This window comes from Misgurnus anguillicaudatus, chromosome 11 (assembly GCF_027580225.2).
Source record: "Misgurnus anguillicaudatus chromosome 11, ASM2758022v2, whole genome shotgun sequence".
Lineage (NCBI taxonomy): Eukaryota > Metazoa > Chordata > Actinopteri > Cypriniformes > Cobitidae > Misgurnus > Misgurnus anguillicaudatus.
In genome coordinates, this window is record NC_073347.2 from 15,477,831 (window position 1) to 15,501,521 (window position 23,691).

General features: G+C 37.7%; 1 protein-coding gene and 1 long non-coding RNA gene across 5 annotated transcripts in view; one reads left to right on the top strand and one right to left on the bottom strand.

The window, feature by feature from the left end:
* Positions 1-21,888, top strand: part of dctn1b (dynactin 1b) — a 33,458-nt gene extending 11,570 nt beyond the window's left edge. For 2 of the 4 annotated variants that reach the window (XM_055170247.2, XM_055170243.2), the window contains exons 6-31: positions 6,379-6,396; positions 7,128-7,148; positions 8,183-8,356; positions 9,663-9,860; positions 9,933-10,137; positions 10,444-10,522; positions 11,250-11,409; positions 11,525-11,629; positions 11,767-11,958; positions 12,880-12,990; positions 13,134-13,286; positions 13,376-13,536; positions 15,376-15,544; positions 15,816-15,884; positions 15,966-16,178; positions 16,255-16,416; positions 16,493-16,624; positions 16,707-16,832; positions 17,402-17,544; positions 17,619-17,788; positions 18,678-18,689; positions 19,157-19,269; positions 19,363-19,549; positions 19,640-19,713; positions 19,905-19,994; positions 20,071-21,888. In XM_055170247.2, the coding sequence (XP_055026222.1) occupies positions 6,379-6,396; positions 7,128-7,148; positions 8,183-8,356; positions 9,663-9,860; positions 9,933-10,137; positions 10,444-10,522; positions 11,250-11,409; positions 11,525-11,629; positions 11,767-11,958; positions 12,880-12,990; positions 13,134-13,286; positions 13,376-13,536; positions 15,376-15,544; positions 15,816-15,884; positions 15,966-16,178; positions 16,255-16,416; positions 16,493-16,624; positions 16,707-16,832; positions 17,402-17,544; positions 17,619-17,788; positions 18,678-18,689; positions 19,157-19,269; positions 19,363-19,549; positions 19,640-19,713; positions 19,905-19,994; positions 20,071-20,208 (3,375 nt within the window). In that variant the 3' untranslated portion in view covers positions 20,209-21,888. The remainder of the gene's footprint in view (positions 1-6,378; positions 6,397-7,127; positions 7,149-8,182; positions 8,357-9,662; positions 9,861-9,932; positions 10,138-10,443; positions 10,523-11,249; positions 11,410-11,524; positions 11,630-11,766; positions 11,959-12,879; positions 12,991-13,133; positions 13,287-13,375; positions 13,537-15,375; positions 15,545-15,815; positions 15,885-15,965; positions 16,179-16,254; positions 16,417-16,492; positions 16,625-16,706; positions 16,833-17,401; positions 17,545-17,618; positions 17,789-18,677; positions 18,690-19,156; positions 19,270-19,362; positions 19,550-19,639; positions 19,714-19,904; positions 19,995-20,070) is intronic. The other 2 variants (XM_055170244.2, XM_055170245.2) reach the window with 2 other exon arrangements.
* Positions 1,936-3,153, bottom strand: LOC141368798 (uncharacterized). Its single transcript, XR_012372137.1, has 3 exons — positions 2,853-3,153; positions 2,500-2,583; positions 1,936-2,408 (listed from the first exon to the last, which is right to left on the bottom strand). It is a non-coding gene; the product is annotated as an uncharacterized lncRNA (long non-coding RNA).
* Positions 21,889-23,691: the final 1,803 nt, after the last annotated feature.

Below are 23,691 nucleotides of genomic sequence, written 5' to 3' on the forward strand. Positions count from 1 at the left end.
TGATCTCATGGGAATTTGTAAGTGTTTTACAAAGTTGTTAATTTTTATCAATTAAAATTAGAAACTTAAAAACGTTCGATTATTAAAAAAAGGCATGAAAGCTATAATATGTAGAGAGGTCGCTATTACACAATAACAAAGGCAATGCTTAGTGACATTATAAAGGAGAGTGGAATGTTGTTTTCACCATTCAGAGACGAATGGAGTTTGCTAATCATGTTCATGGATAAGTTACTGAATTTATGTTTTTTTACCTGTACATTTGATCACATGATTTTATATCACATGATAATAAATTAGCTGCAAGGCAACACATTTAGATGCTGTGTAACCACCACTTCTGCGTTTGCCCACTCGTGTTGCCATAGTTTCTAAAACTAGTGTGGATATTAAGTCACTAAAACGAGTGAGACCAGGGATGAGTCATTATTTAAAGCGTCCATAACACACGCTGTTTCTGCGTATCTGATGTTAATCTGAAGTACCTATAGAGTAGTATTATATCCTTCATATCTCTGAAGAGTCTTTAGTTAAATTAGATTTATAAAAGACAGATTTATAAAATAATACATCTTGTGTCTAGTTAAAGGTGCAGTGTGTACATTTTAGCGCCATCTAGTGGTGAGGTTGCAACCAACGGCGTAGTCCACTGCTCACCCCTTGCTTTTGAAACACATAGAGAAGCTACGGTAGCTGCCACCGGACAAACATGTCCTTGTCAAAGAAAAAAAATTCGTTAAGGGCTTCTGTAGAAAAATGGCGGCACAAAATGGCGACTTCCATGTAAGGGGATCCTCTTTGTATGTAGACAAAAAACACATAACGGTTCATTATGAAAGGTACACCACTGATAATATAGTTTTGTGTATTATTTTGCATTTCTGTCAAGAAATCCTTCTAAAAATTACACACTGCACCTTTAAGGACAACACATCTAGTGTGTTGTCCTTAACTTAACACATCGTTGTGTTATTTTTGGAACAACACACTTTTTGTTGTTTTAACACATCTTGTGTTGTCCCTTCTATTTATTTGAATTCAAAATCAACACGAAATGACACATAGGGCCCTATTTTAACGATCTGAAACGCAAGTCCGAAGCGCAATGCGCAAGTGACTTTGTGGGCGGATCTTGGGCGCTGTTGCTATTTTCCCGGCGGGAGAAATAAGTCTTGCGCCGGGCGCAAATCAATAAGGGGTTGGTCTGAAGTAGGTTCATTATTCATAGGTGTGGTTTGGGCGTAACGTCAAATAAACCAATCAGAACGCTATCCAACATTCCCTTTAAACCCAAGGGCGCAAGTTCCATGGCGGGTTGCTATTATTATGACGGATTTGACAGGCGCACGCCAGGAGCGGTTCACAGCCGAGGAGACCGACGTTCTTGTAAGAGCAGTCAAAGACAGAGAAGTTGTTTTGTATGAGGATAGGAGAAACCCGCCCGAATCAGCATCGGTTAAACAGGCGTGAGAGGAAATATAGCCACAATTGTCTCATCAGCTGCGCCAAGCACTACAATGATGTCAGGAGACGGGGGGATCCCAAGCTTGCCAGCATAAATCGGGCACGCCGGGCACACAGGAGGACATCGCTGCGTCCACCCTCACCGCTGAAAGGGTTTGGGGGCTTTGAAATCGGACACAAGAAACGCAAGCAAGGTCCAAACCCAAAGTACACTTACAAATCACACAGCAAAATCTGGAACCTCAGAATAACTCTATAAGAGTTAATTTCAACACTTTAAAAGTGTCTCATGGGGTCCACTCCCAATAGAGTTATTTTAACACTTTTGAAAGTGTTGGCACGTTGACTCTTTTAAAGTGTTAGCAATTGACACTATACAGAGTTAAAAATCGAACTATAAATTTACACTAATCAGTGTTAAATATTTTTTATTTGTTAAAAATTAACTCCCTCTGTGTAATTTATTAACTCCAATGTAGTGTTATATTTTTTTAATATGGTGTTAATATGGTGAATGTAAAGACAGAAACATATTAAGGTACTTTTGGGATAAAAAACTTTATTTTAAACAGTTTTTTAAATGTAACAATACAGCAGTATAATCTATCATTCTCATTTTAAAACTATTAATGATTTTTTTTTAAATGTCATCTGATCAACATTTATTTATGACAGAAAAATTGTTCTCAATGTATCATGCATTTAAGCGTTCATTAAATGAACATATTAACATCCGAGACAACTAAAAAGCACATTCCCAATGTATAACAACAGTAAACACAGTTTATTGGATGCTTCAGTTCATACAAACAAGTTTGACTTCATTTCAATCCAAAATCCATGTTGGTCTTCACATATTAACAGCAGAATATGATGAACCAGTAGCTGTAAGGAGGTGATATGATCCTCGACGGTCAGACCTTCAGACTGGATATTGAACTTTTCTGTTAATAAAACAAAAATAAAAGGGAAAAATTCAGTATTAAAAAACAATACAAAATGCAAAAAACAATTAGTTTTGCACAAAATACTCACTTTGTTATAAAATTGCTCTTCGTCTGCAGAAATTTTCATGTAGGCCTATTTCTGTGCTCCTCTAAAGTCCCCAAAGCAAATCTCCTGCACACATTAATGGATTTAAAAATATATATATTTTAAACTTAAACAGCATATAAAGCAAAAAAAAACAACAACAAAAAAACTCCCAAAAACATTATACGAGTATGAATTGCTCCATCTGAGGCTAAGACCTAAACTCAACTGCTGCATTCATATAATGACAATAACACATGACACTTAATGTTAAACTTGATACTAACAGCAATATAAACACCTCACAACTCACAAATATTATTGATCAAAATGTTATTTATTGAACATTTACTTACCATTTACAGTGAAAGAGATGATCTTCTGCTTGAACTGCATCATCCAAAAACACGGTTCATTGTGTGCTGTAAAAAGTGGGAGGTCTTCTCTATTTAACACTCTAGGAGTTAACAAACTCCACTAACAAAACACTGTAGGAGTTGATTTTTAAAAAAAGTGGTAACACTCTGTTTTGACACCAATTCTTTATTTTTATAGAGTTAAATAAAATCGTTTTAACTCAATCCAGTGTTAAATTAACTCCGAACTCTTTATATTTCCATTAACACCGTAATTTTAACTCTGCTAAATTTGCTGTGCAAGTTCACATACATGAAGGTTTCTTATGAAAACATTTTAATTATTTTTTAGATAAAATAAACGTAATACAGCCACACAACAAACTTATGAAAATATTTTAATCGTTATTTGCATGATAATTGTTTAACGCTGCCACACAAAATAAATAAGAACTATCACCACAATGATTTCCCTTATCTCATGTGTTAATATTTTTATTGTAACAATTTATGATTTGATTTCCCTTATCTTATATTTTTTATTGTAACAATTAATGATTTGCAAAAATAACTGTTGCATCTGTGTAGATTAGATAAGCAATGCGCGTTGTGCACGCTATACATTATGGTCAAGCATGCGCCCTTAAAATAGCATAATGAACCACGCGCAACGCGCCACTGACTTTAGACTAGTTTTTTTTTGGTTAGTAGCGCAATTGTTTTTTGAAACTGCAAAATAGCATAAGAGATGGTTTGCGCCGGAGCACGCCTCCTTTTTTGCGCTGAACCGCCCAGGGAGCGCAAGTTCATTCCCTAGTTTGCCGACGTGCGTCTGTGGAGGGAAAAACACGCTGTGCGCCAGTGCAAAATACGAAATGATACATGCGTCACTGACAAAGTCAATTGCGCTGGGTGCAAGATAGGGCCCATAATGTGTTAAATAGGATAACACAGGTGTGTTAAAATGAACACATCTTTTCTTAGAGAGTAGGATAATGTAAATGCACAACTGCTTTAAATATATCACACAGTGCAAGTGGTTTTTGGGTAGTTTTTGTGTCCTTAATAGAGCCCCACCCCTAACCCTGTCCCTAAACCCAGCATCACCATATAAAAGAAATGGTCCAAATTTAAAGCCACCTTGAAAAATAGTTATTATTTGCCATTATATTGTGTACTTGTATAAGTATTTAAATTTACAAAGACAGTTAATGTAAAGACAATATTACAAATACAATGAATGAACAGAGAAAGTAGACTCACCTTTTCCCACAAAAATTTCCAAAATTTGGAATGTTAGTGAGTGTGGGTGCAACTCCTAACCATAACTAAAACCAGATAATACTAATACTGACTCTAAACCCAATCTTACAACCTGATTGGTTGATAGAGTTGTATTCCTGGGCCAATGATGACGTTGATCCAGGAACATGTCGTACTTGATGAAATTACATTAACTGTATTGTTATAGTACTTTAGAAATCGAGTGATAGACTTGAGGTAAAATATGTGGATTGATTTAAAATACATAATAAAGATAGTAAAGGTCTGGCTCCTTTTTAAGTAATATGCCCCTCATTCGCCACCTCTGTTCATTTCTTTGTTTTCTCTCTGTTTTTCTGCAGAGCTGAAATGTGATATATCACTCTCTTCCTCAGCACTCCATCTTTTCCTCTTCCACCTCTCCACTCTTTCTGTAATGGATACTCAAATAATGATGTGTCTGCTCTTACATAGTGCAGTGGTGCATTTAAAATGCACTTTAGCACGATTACAGTATCTGATTCTGAGAGATCGAATCAGATGAAATCACATTAATGTCACCACACCACACACACACACAAGTGTATTGCACCATAAGTGTGAAAATATTGGGTGTGATTCAGCAACATTGCAGCTATGCAGTGATAGTATAAGCAATATTTTAGTTGTTTATGCATGTACACTACCAGTCAAAAGTTTTAAAAGTTCACTCATACATACACTGCAAAAAATTATATATTAAAAAATCGTAGTATTTTTGTCTTGTTTTCAGTAAAAATATCTAAAAATTCTTAAATTAAGATGCTTTTTCTTGATGAGCAAAACGACTCAAGAAAATAAGTGAAGAGTTTCATTGCAAAACGAGATAAATCCATTTTTTAACATTTTTGTCAAAACATGTTTAGTATTAATTTATCATGTTATTATTTTGTTTTATGGTGCTACTTAGCTGTATTTTTTAAGGAATGAAGGTTTAAATCAAAATAAACCAACTGCAGTTGAATTGAAATTAATTGGAATGCACTACCAAGAAACGAGATTTCTGAACAATTAAAAAAACGGTGGATATCTCGTTTTGCAACGAAAATCTTCAAGTCTAGTTTTTAGACCAAAACTATCAAATTGGTTTTGTGCATAAAACAAGCAAAAAAAAAAAATCTGCCAATTTTTCTTGAATTTAGTGTTTAAGAAAAATGTTCAATGATTTTTTTGCTTGTTTTATGTACAAAATCACTTAAATTTGACATTTTTGGTCTAAAAACTACTTATTTTCTTGGGTCGTTTTGCTCATCAAAAAAAGCATCTTAATTTAAGAATTTTTAGATATTTTTTACTGAAAACAAGACAAAAATTCTAAGAATTTTTTTTCTTGAAAATCATTTTTTTGCAGTGTAGTCTTAAAAATATTTTATTTGAAGGCGTATGCTTAAATGTTTGATAGTTTTATAGGCAGAAATATAATTATGCCAAGCCAACATATTGTTTTCTTTCATTAAAAACCAAAGTTTAATGTTTTTAAAATGAATGGCTTGGATCAAATAATAAACATAAATCAGGCAAATAAGGGTTTGTGTTTGTGTTAGTTTGTTGTCTGTTACATGTGTTTGTGTTAGTCATTAATTTGGGATATGAAAGATGCAATTAGCATTATGATCTGCCTACACTCATAGACAGCCTCTACACTACAGAATACAAGAGGAGTGTTGCTAGGATACAAGCCAGACTCCCATCAATTCAACCCCTCCCCAGTTTCACCCCCTTCTCCTTTTGTTTCTCTCTCTCTCTCTTTCTCTGTCTGGAGGGAGGGGTGTATGTGTAGTGATGTAATGTACTTGCTAGGCAGCCGTTGGCACAGCGGAGCATAGGAGTGGAAAGAGCAAGAGGGAGTCATAGATGGATACAGAGAGAGAGACGACTACTGTTCATTGGATGCTAAAAGAAAGACGTTGTAATGAGAGGAATGCAGAAAAGCGCTTCAGAGGCTTTGATTTTTGTCGGAGGATATAAAGGATTTAATCCCTGCAGCAGAAACGTAGAGGAGAACCGAGCAGACATTTTTTTAACTGCAGCATAGACAACCTGCAACACTGCCACTGTGTTTGTGCATTTGTGTGTGCGTCTGACTACTGCATGTCGAATGCTGTATGAGTGTGTTTGTGGCTTCGCTGTAGGCTTGGTCTGCTCTCATCTTGATCTATTCTGTGACTGAATCCTTCTTTTTGTGCACCCGTTTGTGTCTTTACTCTTCAAAATGATGAAACAGACGCCTACAACTCGTAAGGTACAGAAAAATCAATCTGTTGGTTATTTATGTTGCATGCATGCAGAATGCTCTTTTGGTTTGTTGTCGAACTATGAAAGAGTGTGCGTCTATGTGTGTGGGTATGATTCTTTTAGAGACTGTCAGCATGTGTGTTAGGTTATTAATAATCTGATTCATATTTTGCCGTACCTAATATTAGATGATTGTTTATAAATAAAATAATATTGTGTATTTGTTACGTGCGCATGCTTGGATGTCCTGGTAAATGTTCGGTGCCAGGCACTTTGTTTCACAGGCAGACAGAGAGTGGGTTAGTGTTTGGGTTCTTATGTGCTTAAGTGTATGTTATTATAGACAAAACATACAGGATGTCAAGCTTCTTAACATGCGATGAGAGAATTGCTGGTTCATTGAGGATCAAACTTTTACTATGGTTGTAAAATTAATATAGTGTTATTATAAAGGAACATTAAAGGATTATTCTGTGTGTAATACCAGTTAAACTCAATTGACAGGATCAGTTGATATTGGCAGTTTTATGCTGTTGATAAACATAACAAATAATTTTATGTACATCAGAACAAATGCGTTAGAAGTTATGCACATTGGAAATCTATGGGAGAAGCAAACAACAGCCACACATGAAACAATATTAACAATGCTCTGTGTTTGTTTATTTATTCTGTTACTAATCTTCTTTTTTTTTCTTCTTTTTATACATATTACGTATATCTGTGTGCATCCTCTAGACCACGACCAGAAGGCCAAAGGTAAGCTCAGTATTGTGTCCTACAAGTCATTTCTATGAATTTCTATGAACGAGGGGAGTTTTTTTGTTCAGTACTCCATAGTGTAATGTACGGAGCCCCTAAGGGGACATGGGGCAAAAATTTACAAATGTTTAGTTTTGCGTGCTCACCTGAAACTTTCGCGTGCTCATGTGAAACTATCGCATGCGCACGCGAAACCATCGCGCGCGCACGCGAAACTATCGCGTGCGCACGTGAAACTATCGCGTGCGCACGCGAAACTATCGCGTGCGCACGTGAAACTATTGCGTGCGCACGTGAATCTTACACTTTCACAAGTAAATTAAATTAAATTAAAAGTAACGCATGTACTAGTCTCCATAAAAAGTAACTAAGTAACACATTTAGTTACTTTTTTGGGGAGTAACTTTAATATTGTAATGCATTACTTTTAAAAGTAACTTTCCCCAACACTGGTCATTGCAGTGGATACCAAAATATAAAACAAAGTGGAATTGGCAAATTCTTTTTGTTGCATATTGACCAGGGATGCATAACGATTAATCACGATTAATCTATAGCAGAATAAAAGTTTTTGTTTACATCATATATGTGTGTGAACTGTGTATAATAATTATGTATATAAGTGTGCACACATGCATGTATATATTTAAGAAATGTTTACATGTGTATATACATTTGTAAATTTATGTCTAATTTATATTTTATATAAATATAAATACTTAATATATAAAAATATTTAAATCATACATGCATGTGTGCATATTTATAAATACATAATTATTATCCACAGTTCACACACACATATATCATTTAAAGAAAACTTTTATTCTGCTATAGATTCATCACGATTAATCGTTATGCGTCCCTAATATTGACTTTTTTTTTTTTTTAGCAAAACATCATTGCTTCTATATGCAGAATGTTTTACTTGTAATTGTACTTTTTGTCATTTAAGAATGTTGGCTGTCAACTTTATAACAATTTTACTGAATTTTCTGTGCATCAGTATAATTTTTCTGTCTTTCTTTCAGCAAACAAGGACAGGAGTGGGGGTGAAGATGGGCTCAGGTTCTGCATCTGCTGGAGAGATGAGCAGCAGTGAGCCCAGTACACCTGCACAAACCCCACTAGCTGCTCCTGTAATACCTTCACCTGTGGGAACCCTCATCTCACCTGGAGCTCCTCCCATTCCAGGACCCACCAAGGTGAGATTACTGTAGATCATATGTGATTTTATAATGTCTATAAAGTTTTCAGTGAATCATGTCACCACACTGTCGGAATAAAATATACAAAACTTTGGTGGTATACCCTAAGGGGTTGTGCACACCAAAACTTTTAAACGCGGCTTGGAGGACACCGAATGCCAGCTGTTTTTCAGCCGAGCGCTTTTTAGCTTTGATACTTGAGCTGTGATCCGGTTGGTTGTTGTGATACTTGTCCCGCCCCTCCTCCACTGTGATTGGATGGGGGTGTGAGAACTGACATTGACGAGCGGAGCTTTTCACCCAAAGTTGAATCTCTTTCAGTTCTCAATGCTCAGTGCCGAGCGTGAAAGAAACGCAGAACGTCGGCGTATTTGAAAAACGCAGAGTTTCCTTGGGAATCAATTGAAAACATGCACCGGCCGTGGGCGTAAAAGCTTTGGTGTGCACGCCCCCTAAGGTTCCGTTTTGTACCTTTACAGGCATTATACAATGTTGTACCTTTTAGTGTTTTGTACCCCTAAAATTGAACTGGTACAAAATTGTTCCTTAAAGAGCACCAATGGTCTGATTCACGATTTTACATTTCCTTTGGTGTGTAAGTGTGTATTAGTTCATGTTAATGATATGCAAAAGGTACAAACCTCAAAGTAAACGATGACACAAGTTATTGTCTCCAACGTAAATCTCTTTTCTTGGACTACAACAAACACACGGATTGTAGGCAAAAGTTTACTTCCTGGGATTGGTGATGTAGATAAGACCGACATTATCATAATTCCTCCCGCTCGGATTCCCTGTCTGTAAGTTAACTCCTGTTAGCAACGAATCTTTCAAACATGTTAAGGAGTGTCACATTTCTGGCTGACATCAGAGGTATTCAGACCAATCACAACATACAGATTAGCTGGCCAATCAGGGACACAGAGCTTTTCAAATCCTTGTGTTTCAGGAAGAGAGTGAAATCTGGAGCTACAAAAATGGACGATATGTGGAAAATAATGTTTTTTATAAACCATAAACCACACAAACACATTGTATTATACCAAATACACAAAATAACATTGTTTTTAGTAATGAAATAGGGGCTCTTTAAGGTACCGGTACACAAAAGGTCTTTAGGGTATATTATTGTACCCCAAAATGTACAGCATTTCAATGTGTTGTATACCCATAAATGAACATTTGAATGTACCACCCCAGTGAGAGAAAAAGTAAAAATTTTTACTTTTTCTGACTGTGTAAAACTCTGTAAAAGGCCACTAACCTGGAATCAAATGAAGATGTTTCGTGCACTTTTCTGCAGGAAGAGGAGTCGCTGCGTGCCCAGGTGAAGGATCTGGAGGAGAAGCTGGAGACTCTGAAGATGAAGAGGACGGAGGACAAGGCAAAGCTGAAGGAGCTGGAGAAACACAAGATCCAGCTTGAGCAGCTGCAGGAGTGGAAGTGTAAGATGCAAGAACAACAAAGCGAACTGCAGAAACAACTCAAGGAGGCCAAGAAGGTATAGAGTAGACTGTCATATAAGAAGTGTCAGTCTGCGGATGTCGAAGCTGACTTGAAATCTTTCTTGCAGGAATCTAAGGAAGCTCTCGAAGCTAAAGAACGCTACATGGAGGAGATGGCAGATACAGCAGATGCCATTGAGATGGCCACACTGGATAAGGAGATGGCAGAAGAGCGAGCCGAGTCGCTGCAGCTGGAGGCTGATGCTCTCAAAGAGAAACTGGAGGAGCTGACGATGGACCTGGAGATACTCAAACATGAAATTGAGGAAAAAGGTAGAAAAACACCTACAACCTACCTTTTTTGTGATTTGCTGTCTTCTATATAAAATCATCCTAAATAATGCAAAGAACATTTTGTGAAAAATAAAATAAACTTGATATCTTTAATATTGACTGAGTAAGATCATGCCACAGATTGAATCAATGTAAAAGCAATGAATTGATGCTCCTTATCTCATAATTAGATTGATACTTTGTCCTGAATTTTACAGACAGGGTCACATATTATATTTCTAACAAATTTAAAGGTACATAAATACTACCACAGGCGCCTACTGATCTATAATAACCTCATTGCAGGCTCAGAGGGAGCAGCATCCAGTTATCATGTAAAACAGTTAGAGGAGCAGAATGCACGACTGAAGGAAGCTTTAGTGAGGTGAGTCTGTGTTGAGATCTACTGAGAGATCTACGCTTTACATTTGTGATACTTGAGTTAAAGGGACACTCCACTTTTTTGAAAATAAGCTCATTTTCCAGCTCTCCTAGAGTTAAACATTTGATTTTTACCATTTTGGAATCCATTCAGCCGATATCCGGGTTTGGCGGTACCACTTTTAGCATAGCTTGGCATAACCCATTGAATCTGATTAGACTATTAGCATAGCGCTCAAAAATGACCAAAAAGTTTCGAAATTTTTCTTATTTAAAACTTTTCTTTAGTTACATCGTGTACTAAGACCGACGGAAAATTAAAAGTTGCGATTTTCTAGGCCGATATGGCTAGGAACTATACTTTTATTACAGTGCAAGGTCTTTGCTGCCGTACCGTGGATGCAGGAGGCGCAATTATATTATACTGGGTAATATCTTAGTACATGATTTAACTACAGAAGAGTCAAATTTTAAATAGGAGAAATACGGAAATTCTTTGGTTATTTTTTGGGCGTGATGCTAATGGTCTAATCAGATTCAATGGATTGTGCTAAGCTATGCTAAAAGTGGTAACGCCAGACCCAGAGATCAGCTGCATGGATTCCAAAATGGGAAAAAATGGTTTTTAACCCTAGGGGAGCTCTAAAATTAGCATATTTTCAAAAAAAAAGAGGAGTTTCCCTTTAAGTGTTCACTGTGAACCACTAACATTAATGCACGTGCTGTACCAGGATGCGTGACTTGTCTGCATCAGAGAAACAAGAGCATGCAAAACTACAGAAACAAATGGAGAAGAAGAACCTCGAGCTGGATACACTAAGATCCCAGAAAGAGAAACTCCAGGAAGAGTTAAAGATGGCTGAGAAAACAGTTGATGAGCTTAAAGAGCAAGTAAGAGCTATTATCACAACCGATGAAGTTTGGTACTTTATAGTGTATACTACTTCATATGACAGTCCTGGCTAGACGTTAACCGTCACTACAATATTGTATATGCGTGTGTCAGGTGGATGCTGCTCTCGGTGCAGAGGAGATGGTGGAGATGTTGACAGAAAGAAATCTGGATCTGGAGGAGAAAGTACGAGAGCTCAGAGAAACAGTTACAGATCTGGTGAGTGGTCACACACAATACCAAGCAATACCAAGGTCATGGTTTAATATGTACCATAAATGCATCTGGATATGGTGAGGTCCTCTATACTTCCCCAGTGTATGTTTAGCAATATTTGTGTCCATGTGCTGATGTAGGAAGCCATCAATGAGATGAACGACGAGCTGCAGGAGAATGCCAGAGAGACAGAGCTGGAGTTGAGAGAGCAGTTGGATCTGGGTGCTGCCAGTATAAGAGAGTCAGAGAAGCGCGTGGAGGCGGCTCAGGAAACCGTGGCAGACTACCAGCAGACCATCCAAAAATACAGAGAGCTCACTGCCCACCTGCAGGTACTGATTTGTAGAATACACAATAAACAGCATCACATGGACGTTGTATAATACACACAATATAAACACCATGTTGCAAAGACCCTTACGAAATTATGCAACAACTGTCTATAAAAGTAGTATAATGTTACATGTAGCCTACTGTTGCACTTGTGTAAAGGGAGTTCCAATAAATGGCATTTTTGTAATAAAATTGTGCATAAAACCGATTTGCTAAAGCTAATTGCTAAAATGACCAGCATGAATTTTCATTTTGGTACTAATCTAGCTTTATACAGTTTTCCTATAGCACAATCGGTAGTGCATTCTGTTAGCCGTGATAAAGGTCATGGGTTCGATCCCAGTATTAAAATGTATACTGTATTTTCCGATTTTCAATCAATAATGCGTCAGGAATTATGACTATACATCATATTTATTTCGAAAATGATTTCACAAAATCAAAGCCAAAGAACAGACAATTAATCTGGAAAGGCAAGTTATTCAACTAAATACTAGCACACAGAACAGCAGGCTGAATAGATGTCTGTACGTTAAATATAATGTTATTTACACGATACACAATAGCATACAGAACTTACCTGGAAGGCTGAATAGGCTAAATGAATAGAACAAGCCAACAAGCATCAAGTTTGCAGGCTCGTCATTCCACATCATTGAATCCATTGAATTACATAAATACAGAAGCAGCATACTGTATAGCGGACTCTCGCGGCTGTAGACGGTAATGTTGTCTCTTGTCGTTGGATCAAGTTTTATTGGAAAGTTACCTGAGATGTAGTACACTAGCATCCCATGCATTAGATCTCCATTTACAACACAGGACTATAGGGATCAGATATGCTATTCTTTCCAGCTGAGATTTAACATAATGCTTCATCATGGTTAATGTACATCCTAATATTTGTGTGTTTTGAGCAGGAGGTAAACAGGGATCTAATGAGCCAGCAGGAAGCCAGCACAGAGCAACAACAGCCTGCTGAGATCTTCGATTTCAAGATCAAATTTGCAGAGACCAAAGCCTGCGCCAAGGTTACTCCATTGAACGCACATTCTTCCACATTTACAAAGCATGTGTCTACATACTTAAATATATATATATATATATATATATATATATATATATATATATATATATATATATATATATATTTCTGTTTATAATCATTCCTAAGGCTATAGAAATGGAGCTGCGCAAAATGGAGGTGGCTCAGGCTAACAGGCAGGTGTCGCTGTTGATCTCCTTCATGCCTGATTCCTTCTTGAAACACGGAGGAGATTGCGATTGCATCCTTGCACTGCTGCTCATCCCAAGACTCATCTGCAAGGTGGTCTAAAGACCTTCTGAAGACATTCGGAAGTTTCCGATCTTTCCACTCTGAAATTGAAAACTGATAACAGTATGCAAATGTTGCAGGCGGAGCTGATCAGTAAGCAGGCGCAGGAGAAGTTTGAGTTGACTGAGACCTGCACTCAAAGAGCTGGGATGAGAGGACCTGTTGGGGAGCAGCTCAGTTTTGCAGCAGGACTCATCTACTCTCTTACACTGCTACAGGCAGCGCTGCATAAATATGAATAGTAGGTTTAACCAAACTTACGCACACACACACACACACACACACACACTCTTAAAGGGGACAGAGAATGAAAAAAATGTTTTTACCTTGTCTTAGTTGAATAACGGTAGTCTACCCGCATTCATGAACATACGAAAAGTGATAGACATTCTGAACATCTACGTTTTATAGAAATTCCTTTAGAAATGTCAGCCAGAAAATGGCCCAATCTAAACATCTTACTCCCCCCACTCTCATTCAATTCCCTCCCCTTCAAAATAATTTGCAAACATTCGGCCTCTCATCTCCAACGGGAAGTAAATTGCAGCAGTGTTAGCGAAGTTCAAGGCGAAATGTCGAGTCGCGTTCCGAGGTGTGCTCTTCTGTCTGTAAAATTTTTTTCTGTCCATGTTCTGAAGACAGCAAAGTTTACATTCTTTTGAGTGGCAGCAAAGGCACCCAATCAGTGTCAAGTGCTTGCATTTCATAATGAGGTTGCCAGTTAAGCCCGAAGGGAGGCATTACAGACCCAACCAAAATTTTGTTGTCTACATGTCACATCACAGAACAAGAATAAATACCCCGTTCAATCATTCTGTCACCTTTAAGATCCTCTGTAGATTTAACGGCAGGATAGGCAGGAATTATCTAAAGAACTTTTTTACACATTTTTTTGACTGTCTTTATATACCAGTGCATGGTTGAAGTGTGGGTGCTCTGAGGGAGAGAGTGTGGAACTCGAGTGTCTGTAGACCTTTCGCACAGCTAATTATTTCCATTCAGGACTAAACAAATGATTGGCTTGCGCGACTGTCACTCTCTCTCGCGACCATGGGACCACCCCTGTTGCTACGGGATCTGCCCACACATGCGCACACCCGATTGATTTGAACGTGCACAAGGCACTCTAGGAAGAGCAAAAGTATGGCAGAGAAAGAGCATTCAGAACTCACAGTACATGCATATGCAGTCAGCGAAGGCAAACAATGAAGAAATAAACGAAGAAATCAAACGAGAGTAAATATCGCGTGGCTTTTCCTCAAGTCGACGATGCGATGGCGGTATTGTCTCCGGTGTGTAGTCCTCATCAGAGTCAACAATGCTTTCATCACGGAAACTCTTACATGCAAAACACGATATGTGTTATGAATCTTCCATGAAATTCACCTTCAGCACAGTGTAACTGATGGTAATAAAAAACATGTATCAATGCAACCTGTTTTTAGCTTTGTCTTATAAATATAACTAGCTTGTTTGTTACAGAATCAAACGAAATATATTTTAAACTTTACCAGTATCGATATGCTAGCTTAATGGTGAGTACTAAAAGCCCTCCTATTTGTTTATATTCATAGTGATAAAGTTAGGTGTATTATTACATGTGATTCTGACATGATGTTATCACATGCACCGCGCACCTTCCTCTCCACTCGTCTCAGGTAAATGCTTCTCCCAGCAGAGCCGGTCAGCGTCACGCGTTCATGTGTTTTGGGGGCGTGGCTTTAGAAGAAACCCAGAAGGGAGGGGGTGGAGTGAACGGAAAAATTTGCTGTGTTTAAAACAGTCGTGAAAGGTCTACAGACGCTCGATTTTTATACTCTTATTTTCAGAGTACTTACATTTTACTTATGTATTGGTATATAAAGACAGTTTAAACAACTTTGGAAAAAAGTGTTTTAGACTTTTTTTTTACTTAAACCTGCCTTTAAAGACAAACATAGGTTAGTTTATTGCATTGATGTATTTGACATTGAAACAGGAAATGGGAGCAGGACAGTTGCTGTTGGTTTACATACTGTATTGATCTTTTAGCTCAGTTGGTGGAGCATTAGTGATGTTTCTCTTTATCTCTGTCCTGCAGTTCTTTAAATCAATGCAGTGTGGAGGTGTACAAGCGTGTAGGATCTCTTTACTCTGAGATGAGCGTACACGAGCGTTCCCTTGACTTCCTTATAGACCTTCTGCACAAAGACCAGCTGGATGAAACTGTCAATGTGGAACCTCTTACCAAAGCTATTAAATACTATCAGGTATAGCAAATAAATCATCTTGCAAATTGGTATTTTTTGTAATTTATTACAAAACTACATTGTCGCAGATGATGACATGTTTGTTTTGTGGCTACCATAGCTTCACTATGCATTTCGAAAAGGAGGTGTGTGCTGTGGACTGAGCCATTGTTTGCAATTCACAGTCTAGCTATGAAAGTGCAACCCATGCCGTTTTTCTCTGGGATTACATAGTTCTTTAATAAAAATAACCATAACTACAAAATGTTTATAGTGAAACTCTTTGTTGTAGCAACTTTACAGTATACATCTTGCTGAACAACCCGAGGACTGTACCATGCAGCTAGCCGACCACATCAAAGTAAGATTTTTACTTTACACATACAACAACACAACACCATACATTGGTGGATTACTTATTCAAAGATATGTGTGTGCGTAGTTTACCCAGAGTGCCCTGGATTGCATGGCGGTAGAGGTGGGGCGTCTAAGGGCTTTTCTGCAGCCTGGACAGGATGAGGAAATCTTCTGTGTGCTGCTCAAAGATCTAGACACGTTTTGTAGTGACATACGACAGTTTTGTAAGAAGATTCGTCGTCGCATGCCAGGCACAGATGCACCGGGCATCCCAGCTGCCCTTAGCTTTGGACCACAGGTGTTTTGTATTTAAATACAGAATCTTGCACACACCTTCAACAAGCCAGCGTAACTAAACTTGTATATGTGTAAAGGTGTGTGAGACTCTGGCAGAGAGCCGAAAGCAGTTGGCCTGGGTAAATGCCGTGCTTCAGGAAGTGGCGGCAGCAGCCGCTCAACTCATTGCTCCTCTCAGTGAACATGAGGGACTTCCAGCTCTCAAACTTGAGGACATGGCCTTTAAAGCAGCTGAACAGGTATGTATAGAGACATCTTACATTATGTGTTATAATATACAGTATCAAGTAATTGGATGTTTTATCTCTTCTTCAGATCTATGGGTCACAGGGTATCAATCCCCAAGAGTGCCTGCGCCAGTCATGCAATGTTGTCATAGCAACAATGAACAAGATGGCTACTGCTATGCAGGAGGGTGAATACGACTCAGAGAAACCACAGACTGGGGTAAATAGGAGATCTCTTTGTATGTGTCCATCACTGTGGGTATACATTTTTTGCATGTTCTGTATTTGTGGATGCATTGCAGATATCTCCTGTAGAGGTCAGAGCGGGAGTGTTGAGGGCAGAGATCACTGATGCGGAAGGACTCGGCCTCAAACTTGAGGACAGAGAAACTGTCATCAAAGAGCTCAAGAAATCCCTTAAAATAAAGGTAGAAACATGTGGAAGCTTGTGACGTAATAACACTTAAAGGGGACATGGCACAAGACTTTCAAATAAATCTTTGGTGTCCCCAGAGTACGTATGTGAAGTTTTAGGTCAAAATATCATATATATAATTTATTATAACATGTTAAAATTGCCACTTTGTAGGTGTGAGCAAAAATATGCTGTTTTTATGTGTGTCCTTTTAAATGCAAATGAGCTGATCTATGAACTAAATGGCAGTGCTGTGGTTGGATAGTGCAGATTAAGGGGCGGTATTATGCCCTTCTGACATCACAAGGGGAGCCAAATTTCAATTACCTATTTTTCACATGCTTGCAGAGAATGGTTTACCAAAACTTAGTTACTGGGTTGATCACATTTTCTAGGTTGATAAACGCACTGTGGACCCAATTATAGCACTTAAACATGGAAAAAGTCTGATGTGTCCCCTTAAATATTCATAGTACAATATGAATAACTTGAAGTACTGTATAGTATAATTCTTTGCATATTCTTGCGCATCACATGTAAAGGATTTTTAAAAGCTCAAGGAGTTATTTGTCTGGTGTTTAGGGAGAGGAACTAAGTGAGGCCAATGTGCGTCTCAGTCTGCTGGAGAAAAAGCTTGACAGCTCATCTAAAGATGCAGATGAGCGCGTGGAGAAGATCCAGACAATCCTGGATGAGACACATTCTCTCTTAAAAAAGAAGGAAAAGTAAGAAGTTTACTAAACACGTGTTACATGACATACATCTAACGATACTGAGGTCTAATTTGTTTGTTCCTTAGGGAATTTGAAGAGACGATGGACGCTCTCCAGGCTGATATAGACCAACTAGAGGCAGAGAAATTAGAGCTTAAACAGAGAATCAACAGCCAATCAAAGATGAGCATGGATGGGACGAGAGGAAGTCCAGCCTCTGGTATCGCCTCCATTGTGACATGTGGCATAACTCCTGGTAAAGACAATAACATTTTATTCAGCTTAAAGGGAAACTCCACTTTAAAAAGCTAATTTTCCTGCTCCCCTGGAGTTAAACGTTTGGTTTTTGCTGTTTTGGAATCCATTCGGCTGATCTCCGGGTCTGGCGATGCCACTTTTGGCATAGCTTAGCATGGTTTATTGAATCTGATTAGACCATTGGCATCGTGTTTGGAAATGGCCAAAGAGTTTGGATATTTTTCCTGTTTGGGACTTGACTCTTCTGTGGTTGCATCATGTACTAAGACCAAAAGTTGAAATTGCGATTTTCTAGGCAGATATGGCTAGGAACTATACTCTCAAACTGGCGTAATAATCAAGGACTTTGCTGCCGTGGCATGGCTGCGGCAGGCGTGGTGATGTTGCGCACTGCCCGAAAATAGTCCCTTTAGTAACTTTCAATAGCAGGGGACTATTTTCGTGCACTGTGTAATATCATTGTGCCTCCTGCAGCCATGTTACAGCAGCAAAGTCCTTGATTGTTGCGCCAGAATAAGAGTATAGTTCCTAGACATGTCTGCCTAGAAAATCGCAACTTTTTATTTTCTGTCGGTCTTAGTACATGATGTAACTACAGAAGAGTCAAGTTTTAAATAGGACAAATATCGAAACTCTTTGGTTGTATTTTGGCGTAGTGCTGGTGATCTAATCGGATTCGTTGGATTATGCTAAGCTATGCTAAAAGTGGTACCGCCAGACCCGGAGATCAGCTGAATGAATTCCCAAACAGTAAAAATCAAATATGAACTCTAGGGGAGCCGGAAAATGAGCAAGTGAAGTGTCCCTTTAAATTTAATTCAGAGTAAACTTTAGCTTGTTTATTCGATTTAAACTAATATATCTTCTCTTGTCTGTATCCTATTTAGAAGAACAAAAAGGTAAATGTAACACTAAACATCTGTTCCTCTCCACTTTGCCCTCCATCCTCTCTCTATTTTTTGTCGATTTTGTTTTTGTGTTCTGCATGACTGCATTACAGTGCACTATTTGAGATTTTGCAGCTTCGGTCATCAGTGGCCATGAGGGGGCTTTGTTAGTGTGACATCACATTAACAAGAGAATCAAAACAGCATGTAATAATAATACTGCTCTGGTTTAATAGGGATTAAAAAAAGGAGTGAGTGGATTGTTATTATTGTAGGGTGCTTGTGTTCACACACTGCCAACAAAAATTTATGTCTAAGTGGATTTTGCATAATATATTCATTTTAAGTAGAATGTTATGAAGATCTCAACTGCATTTCATAGCATCTTGCCATTTGTTCTTGCCTATATGTTCTAGATAAGTGTATTTGTTATTAGTCTTTCTTATCATGTAATTTATTGTTTGTTTTTGTATTTAAAGGCATGTGTGCAGCTGCAGGAGTTCAAGTCATAGATTCTCCACTGCTGACTCAACAGATCGAAGCTCAGAGACTCAGTATAAAGCATCTGAAAAATGAAAACAACAGACTAAAGGTTTCTTCTTCAAACCAACTCAGAAACACATATCCATAATGGGCCCACCCAAGATTTAATCTCACTTTGTGTGTGTGTTTGTGTGGGTCGCAGGCGGAAAAGATGCGTGCTCAGCTGGCATCTCTCCCTCCACTGAATGTGCCAAAGCTTGGCTGGCGAGAAGGCTGCAGGCCTGAGGTCCTGTCTAGCGCCCTCTACCGAAAAACAGACCAATTGCTGGATACTCTCCTTCAGATGAGTGCCAACGTTCAAGTAGTGGATATCACAGGAAAATCCCCAGGTCTGTCATAGTAAGACAGATAGTGTTTTACCTACATATGGCATCTGTATTATGATCAGGAATGTTGATATTGATGTTTTTGGTTTACAGTAAGTCCCAGTGGCCAACTGTTGGAGCAAACCGCAAGACTGCAGTCACTTCGAGACACTCTTGATAGGCTTAAGGTAAGGGACCTGCCCAGCATCATGAACATTGTATTAAAAAGTTATATCTGCATATAACTATAAAATAATGTATAGCTAATGGATTTCTATCCGTTCACTGAGAAACATTTATGAGAACTGGACTTAATATAATCTGCATGCATACTTTGTAGAATAGTAAATAACTCTTTACCTCGTCTTATTTTTTAAAGGATGAGGTAGCTGAACATGTGGTGACTCATAGACCTGGTGCACAAGCCTCATCTGATTTTGCCACATTTCCCTGCACTTCATTTGTGAAGGTGAAACCACGATTACTCGATTAAAACTGACTCTGAATCTGTTGAGCACACCTCACATTTCCTTTTTTTGTTTTAGGCAAAGGAGGAGAAGAAAGGAGATGCTGTGTTAGTTGGGCGTGTGATGATGCCTTGTCCTCGAGGGCAGGAGCAAGTACATCGGCTGGTCCTTTCACAGCCTCAGCTCCAGAGAATCCATCGCTTACTGCGGACATAAAATCTTCTCTCTTTTATTTCCAATAAGAGAGTAAATTATGAATGATTTACGTTATGGGTTAAAGCAAATAGGTCAAGCATTTCAAGTAGCTGTTCTGGTAGCTTTACAGCTTTATTCATTTATGTTTGGCTTTCTTAACCTAGATAAACAGTGAAAAGTTTATGAGGAATGGAGAACATGACACCAATTTCTTTCCCGAGTTTTAAACAAACCAAAGTCAATGAAAATCAGCAAGGCTGCAGATCGAGACCCTTGGAGAGTTTTTGGTGTAATTTTCTTTATCTCTTTCTTCCATGTATGTGTATAACTAGTTATGCTTGCTAACTGCATAACACTGTGAACAGCACCGCTTAATGGTAGAGTTTCCTCTTTAATACATCAGATCTGAAAATATTCGAGGGAAGTTGGCACGCTCCTTTAGTGCGCTTACTGCAAAAATACCAGGGTGTTCAAAAGACAATATTCTTCTATCCTGGTGCTTTTATATATGATCACTGTCGAGCATTAAAAAGCTTGCCAGTCATGCTTAAATGTGCCATGCAAATGGGTGATTCTCACAAAATTCAGATTTAGAAGGTGTCAAGCATCAGAATTTTTTTAAAGCCCTTGAAGCCATTTTTTTGCACATATAAGATTAAGGTCTGAACTTACTATAACCATTAATTTTAGAGGATTTAAAAAAATATTTCCTACAGAATTATTTACTTTTTTTAGATTATCATTATCAAAAATTATCATTATCGCAACATGATATTACATTAAATATATGCATTTACAAATGTTTCGGTAATGAGAACTAAAAAGATGTCTAGGTACTATGACAAACAAAATTTCAACTTTTATCTGGAGAGAAAAAATAAGAACTGCTTGCCTGGTAGCCATCTTGAGTGTCACAGTCAATTATGTCCCTTACAACAATTTTTTTTGAAAATGTTAGTTCCTTGAGGGCTTAAACAATGATTGAAAATTGTTGGGGAGGATGAGAAAATTAGTCTTGGACACATTTATATTCCTTATTATTACCAATGATCACCAAATCCCACATGTTTATTTACTGTAAATGTTTATAGTATAACGTGCACTGAAGCTTTTTTAAAATTATAAATATTTCCATGTCAAAGAACCCAAATCCAGTCATGGACACGTTGCGGTAATGAAAAATTTCCAGTTATATGTGGAAAAAAACAACAAAATTGGTTTGTATGATGTCATTTGAAATCATGTGCAAAATTGTACATGAAAAGATGTTTGTAACTTTATGCTTCTTATTTTGATACTCACTTTGCATTTACTTTTTTATCAAAATGTTTCATGACACCTCATAAGTCTAATTTCAGGAGAATCACCCAAATGTGCTTTATGAACTGGCAAGTATAGAAAATATAAATGCCTGGGATGAATAATTTGTGCCAAGAAAGAGAGGAAAACAGGTGAAAGTTACTGTACGTTGGAAGGATAGACAGAGGTAGAAGGCAACAATATATTTTTAAACCTCTTCCTGTTGTATTTTTGTTCGAAGAGAGTCAGTATTAAAAGTGGTCTTAAGTTAGCAATGGTATGCTTTACTGTTGTGTACATTAAGTTATCAACATATTAACTGTATAACATGACTACTGTTGCTTATATGTGTTGGGATATGCACACTCAATTAATTTAAATAAATATTTATGCCAGTAAAAATCAGTTGAATTTGTTAATTCTGTCATATGGGTAAAAGGTTTAAGTTATGTGGGTCAAAAGCGCTTTGAATCCATAAGCAGCAACACATGAGCTTACAGGAAAAGCTATAAGAGGGTGAGAGCTAAACTACTTTGAATAAACATGCATTCTTTGTGGGCTTTATGAAAGCTTGGTTTACCACAGTAAAGAGGCACAGCTCTGCATCACATACTGAAAGTGAGTTGTTAAACTAGACATTACTAGAAAACAACTTTATGCCAAGTGGATTCATAGTGAATATAATATTCGAACTTATGGATGGCACAAGCATATTGGATGATATTGCTAAATACTGACTGATGTCTGAAGAAGATATTTAGTTCTGAAAAATGTTTTGTTTTTAATGTTGTGTATATATTTCCTGATTGTATCCTAAAAAAGAGTGAAAATAAATATGGATGGACATTGAAAGTTTGCTAAAACAACAAAGCTGGTGATGGTGGTCTAAGACTTTTGCACATTACTTTACATTCTCAAAAAAAGAAGAGTATAAAGGTGGGCACTATGATACGTCTTAATATGTCCTGTATGTACTTTTTGAAAACATACTGCCCTTGTGACAGCTTTTGTTCCTTTTTTCTGAGAGTGTAGGCAACATCACAAAGATCACCACAAAGATGGCCCTATTTTTGCTATGTGGGCTTCCTGCCATTGGTTGTGCAAAGCTGGTCCTGACTATGTCATCAGTCTTCTTGATCTGACATTTTCAACATCTTTGAATGGCCAAATTAATTTGAGCCCATTGTTCTTATTAATACAGATATCCTCCCTGATATGGTACGGTGGTATCATTTCCAGAATCGTGTTCCTGGTTTGCTTTGCTCATGATGAGTGATATCTGTCAGTGTCATGCCCCCAATATAACGCTTTCTGCATAGAGTTCAATCACTCAACTTTACTTTCTTTATCTGTGTGGGCAGCTCTGTCTGCAATACTGTTCCTAGCTTTGCAAAAACATAAGAGCATTATGGGGGCGGTTTCTCACACAGCGTTTATCAGTCCCAAAATGCATGTTTGATCTGTCTTCATTTAAAAACACCTTGCACTGACATATCTTAACATATATCAGTGCCATTATTTTGTAAAATTACTTAAATGTCCTACTATAACTAAGGCGTAGTTCTGGATTAATCTAAACCCGTCACGGTGTACTAAACAACCAGTATCTGTGACAGGAGCAATATTCTGGCTGTGTGCAAAGCATTCATCTTGAACAATTACAATGCCATTTATTTGCACTTGTCCTACATATACAGTACAGCTAAACCATTGTCTCTAACCTACATATACTACCTGGGACTTAAAAAGATAAGAAAAGTTTCTTTAAGAAACTTTTGCCTTAGGAGAACAAAAATTGTTCTTCCCTCAAAAAGTATGGATGAGAAACTTCAAACTGAAACTGATTTGAGCTTACAGCTGGAAACTTTTAGTAAGTTAATATATTTTAGGATTATGTTTGTATTTCATATTTTAAAATAGTGTGTATTTATGTGCTATAACTCAACCCAAACCTATTCACAGGGTTCCCACACCTTAGTTAACTTCAAATTCAAGGACCTTTCAAGGACTTTCTAGGTCCAATACCCTCAAATTCAAGGACTAAATGTTGGGACACATTTCAAGTGACAGCAAGGTTACATTGTGTTACCTTTAAAGATACATTGTTACAGTTTCTTTCAAGGGAACTTGCGCTGCGTCACTGCGGTGACACTTTGGGTAAGTGTTTCTGAATGTGTATATCAAATTCAACCAATGGTGAGGCTT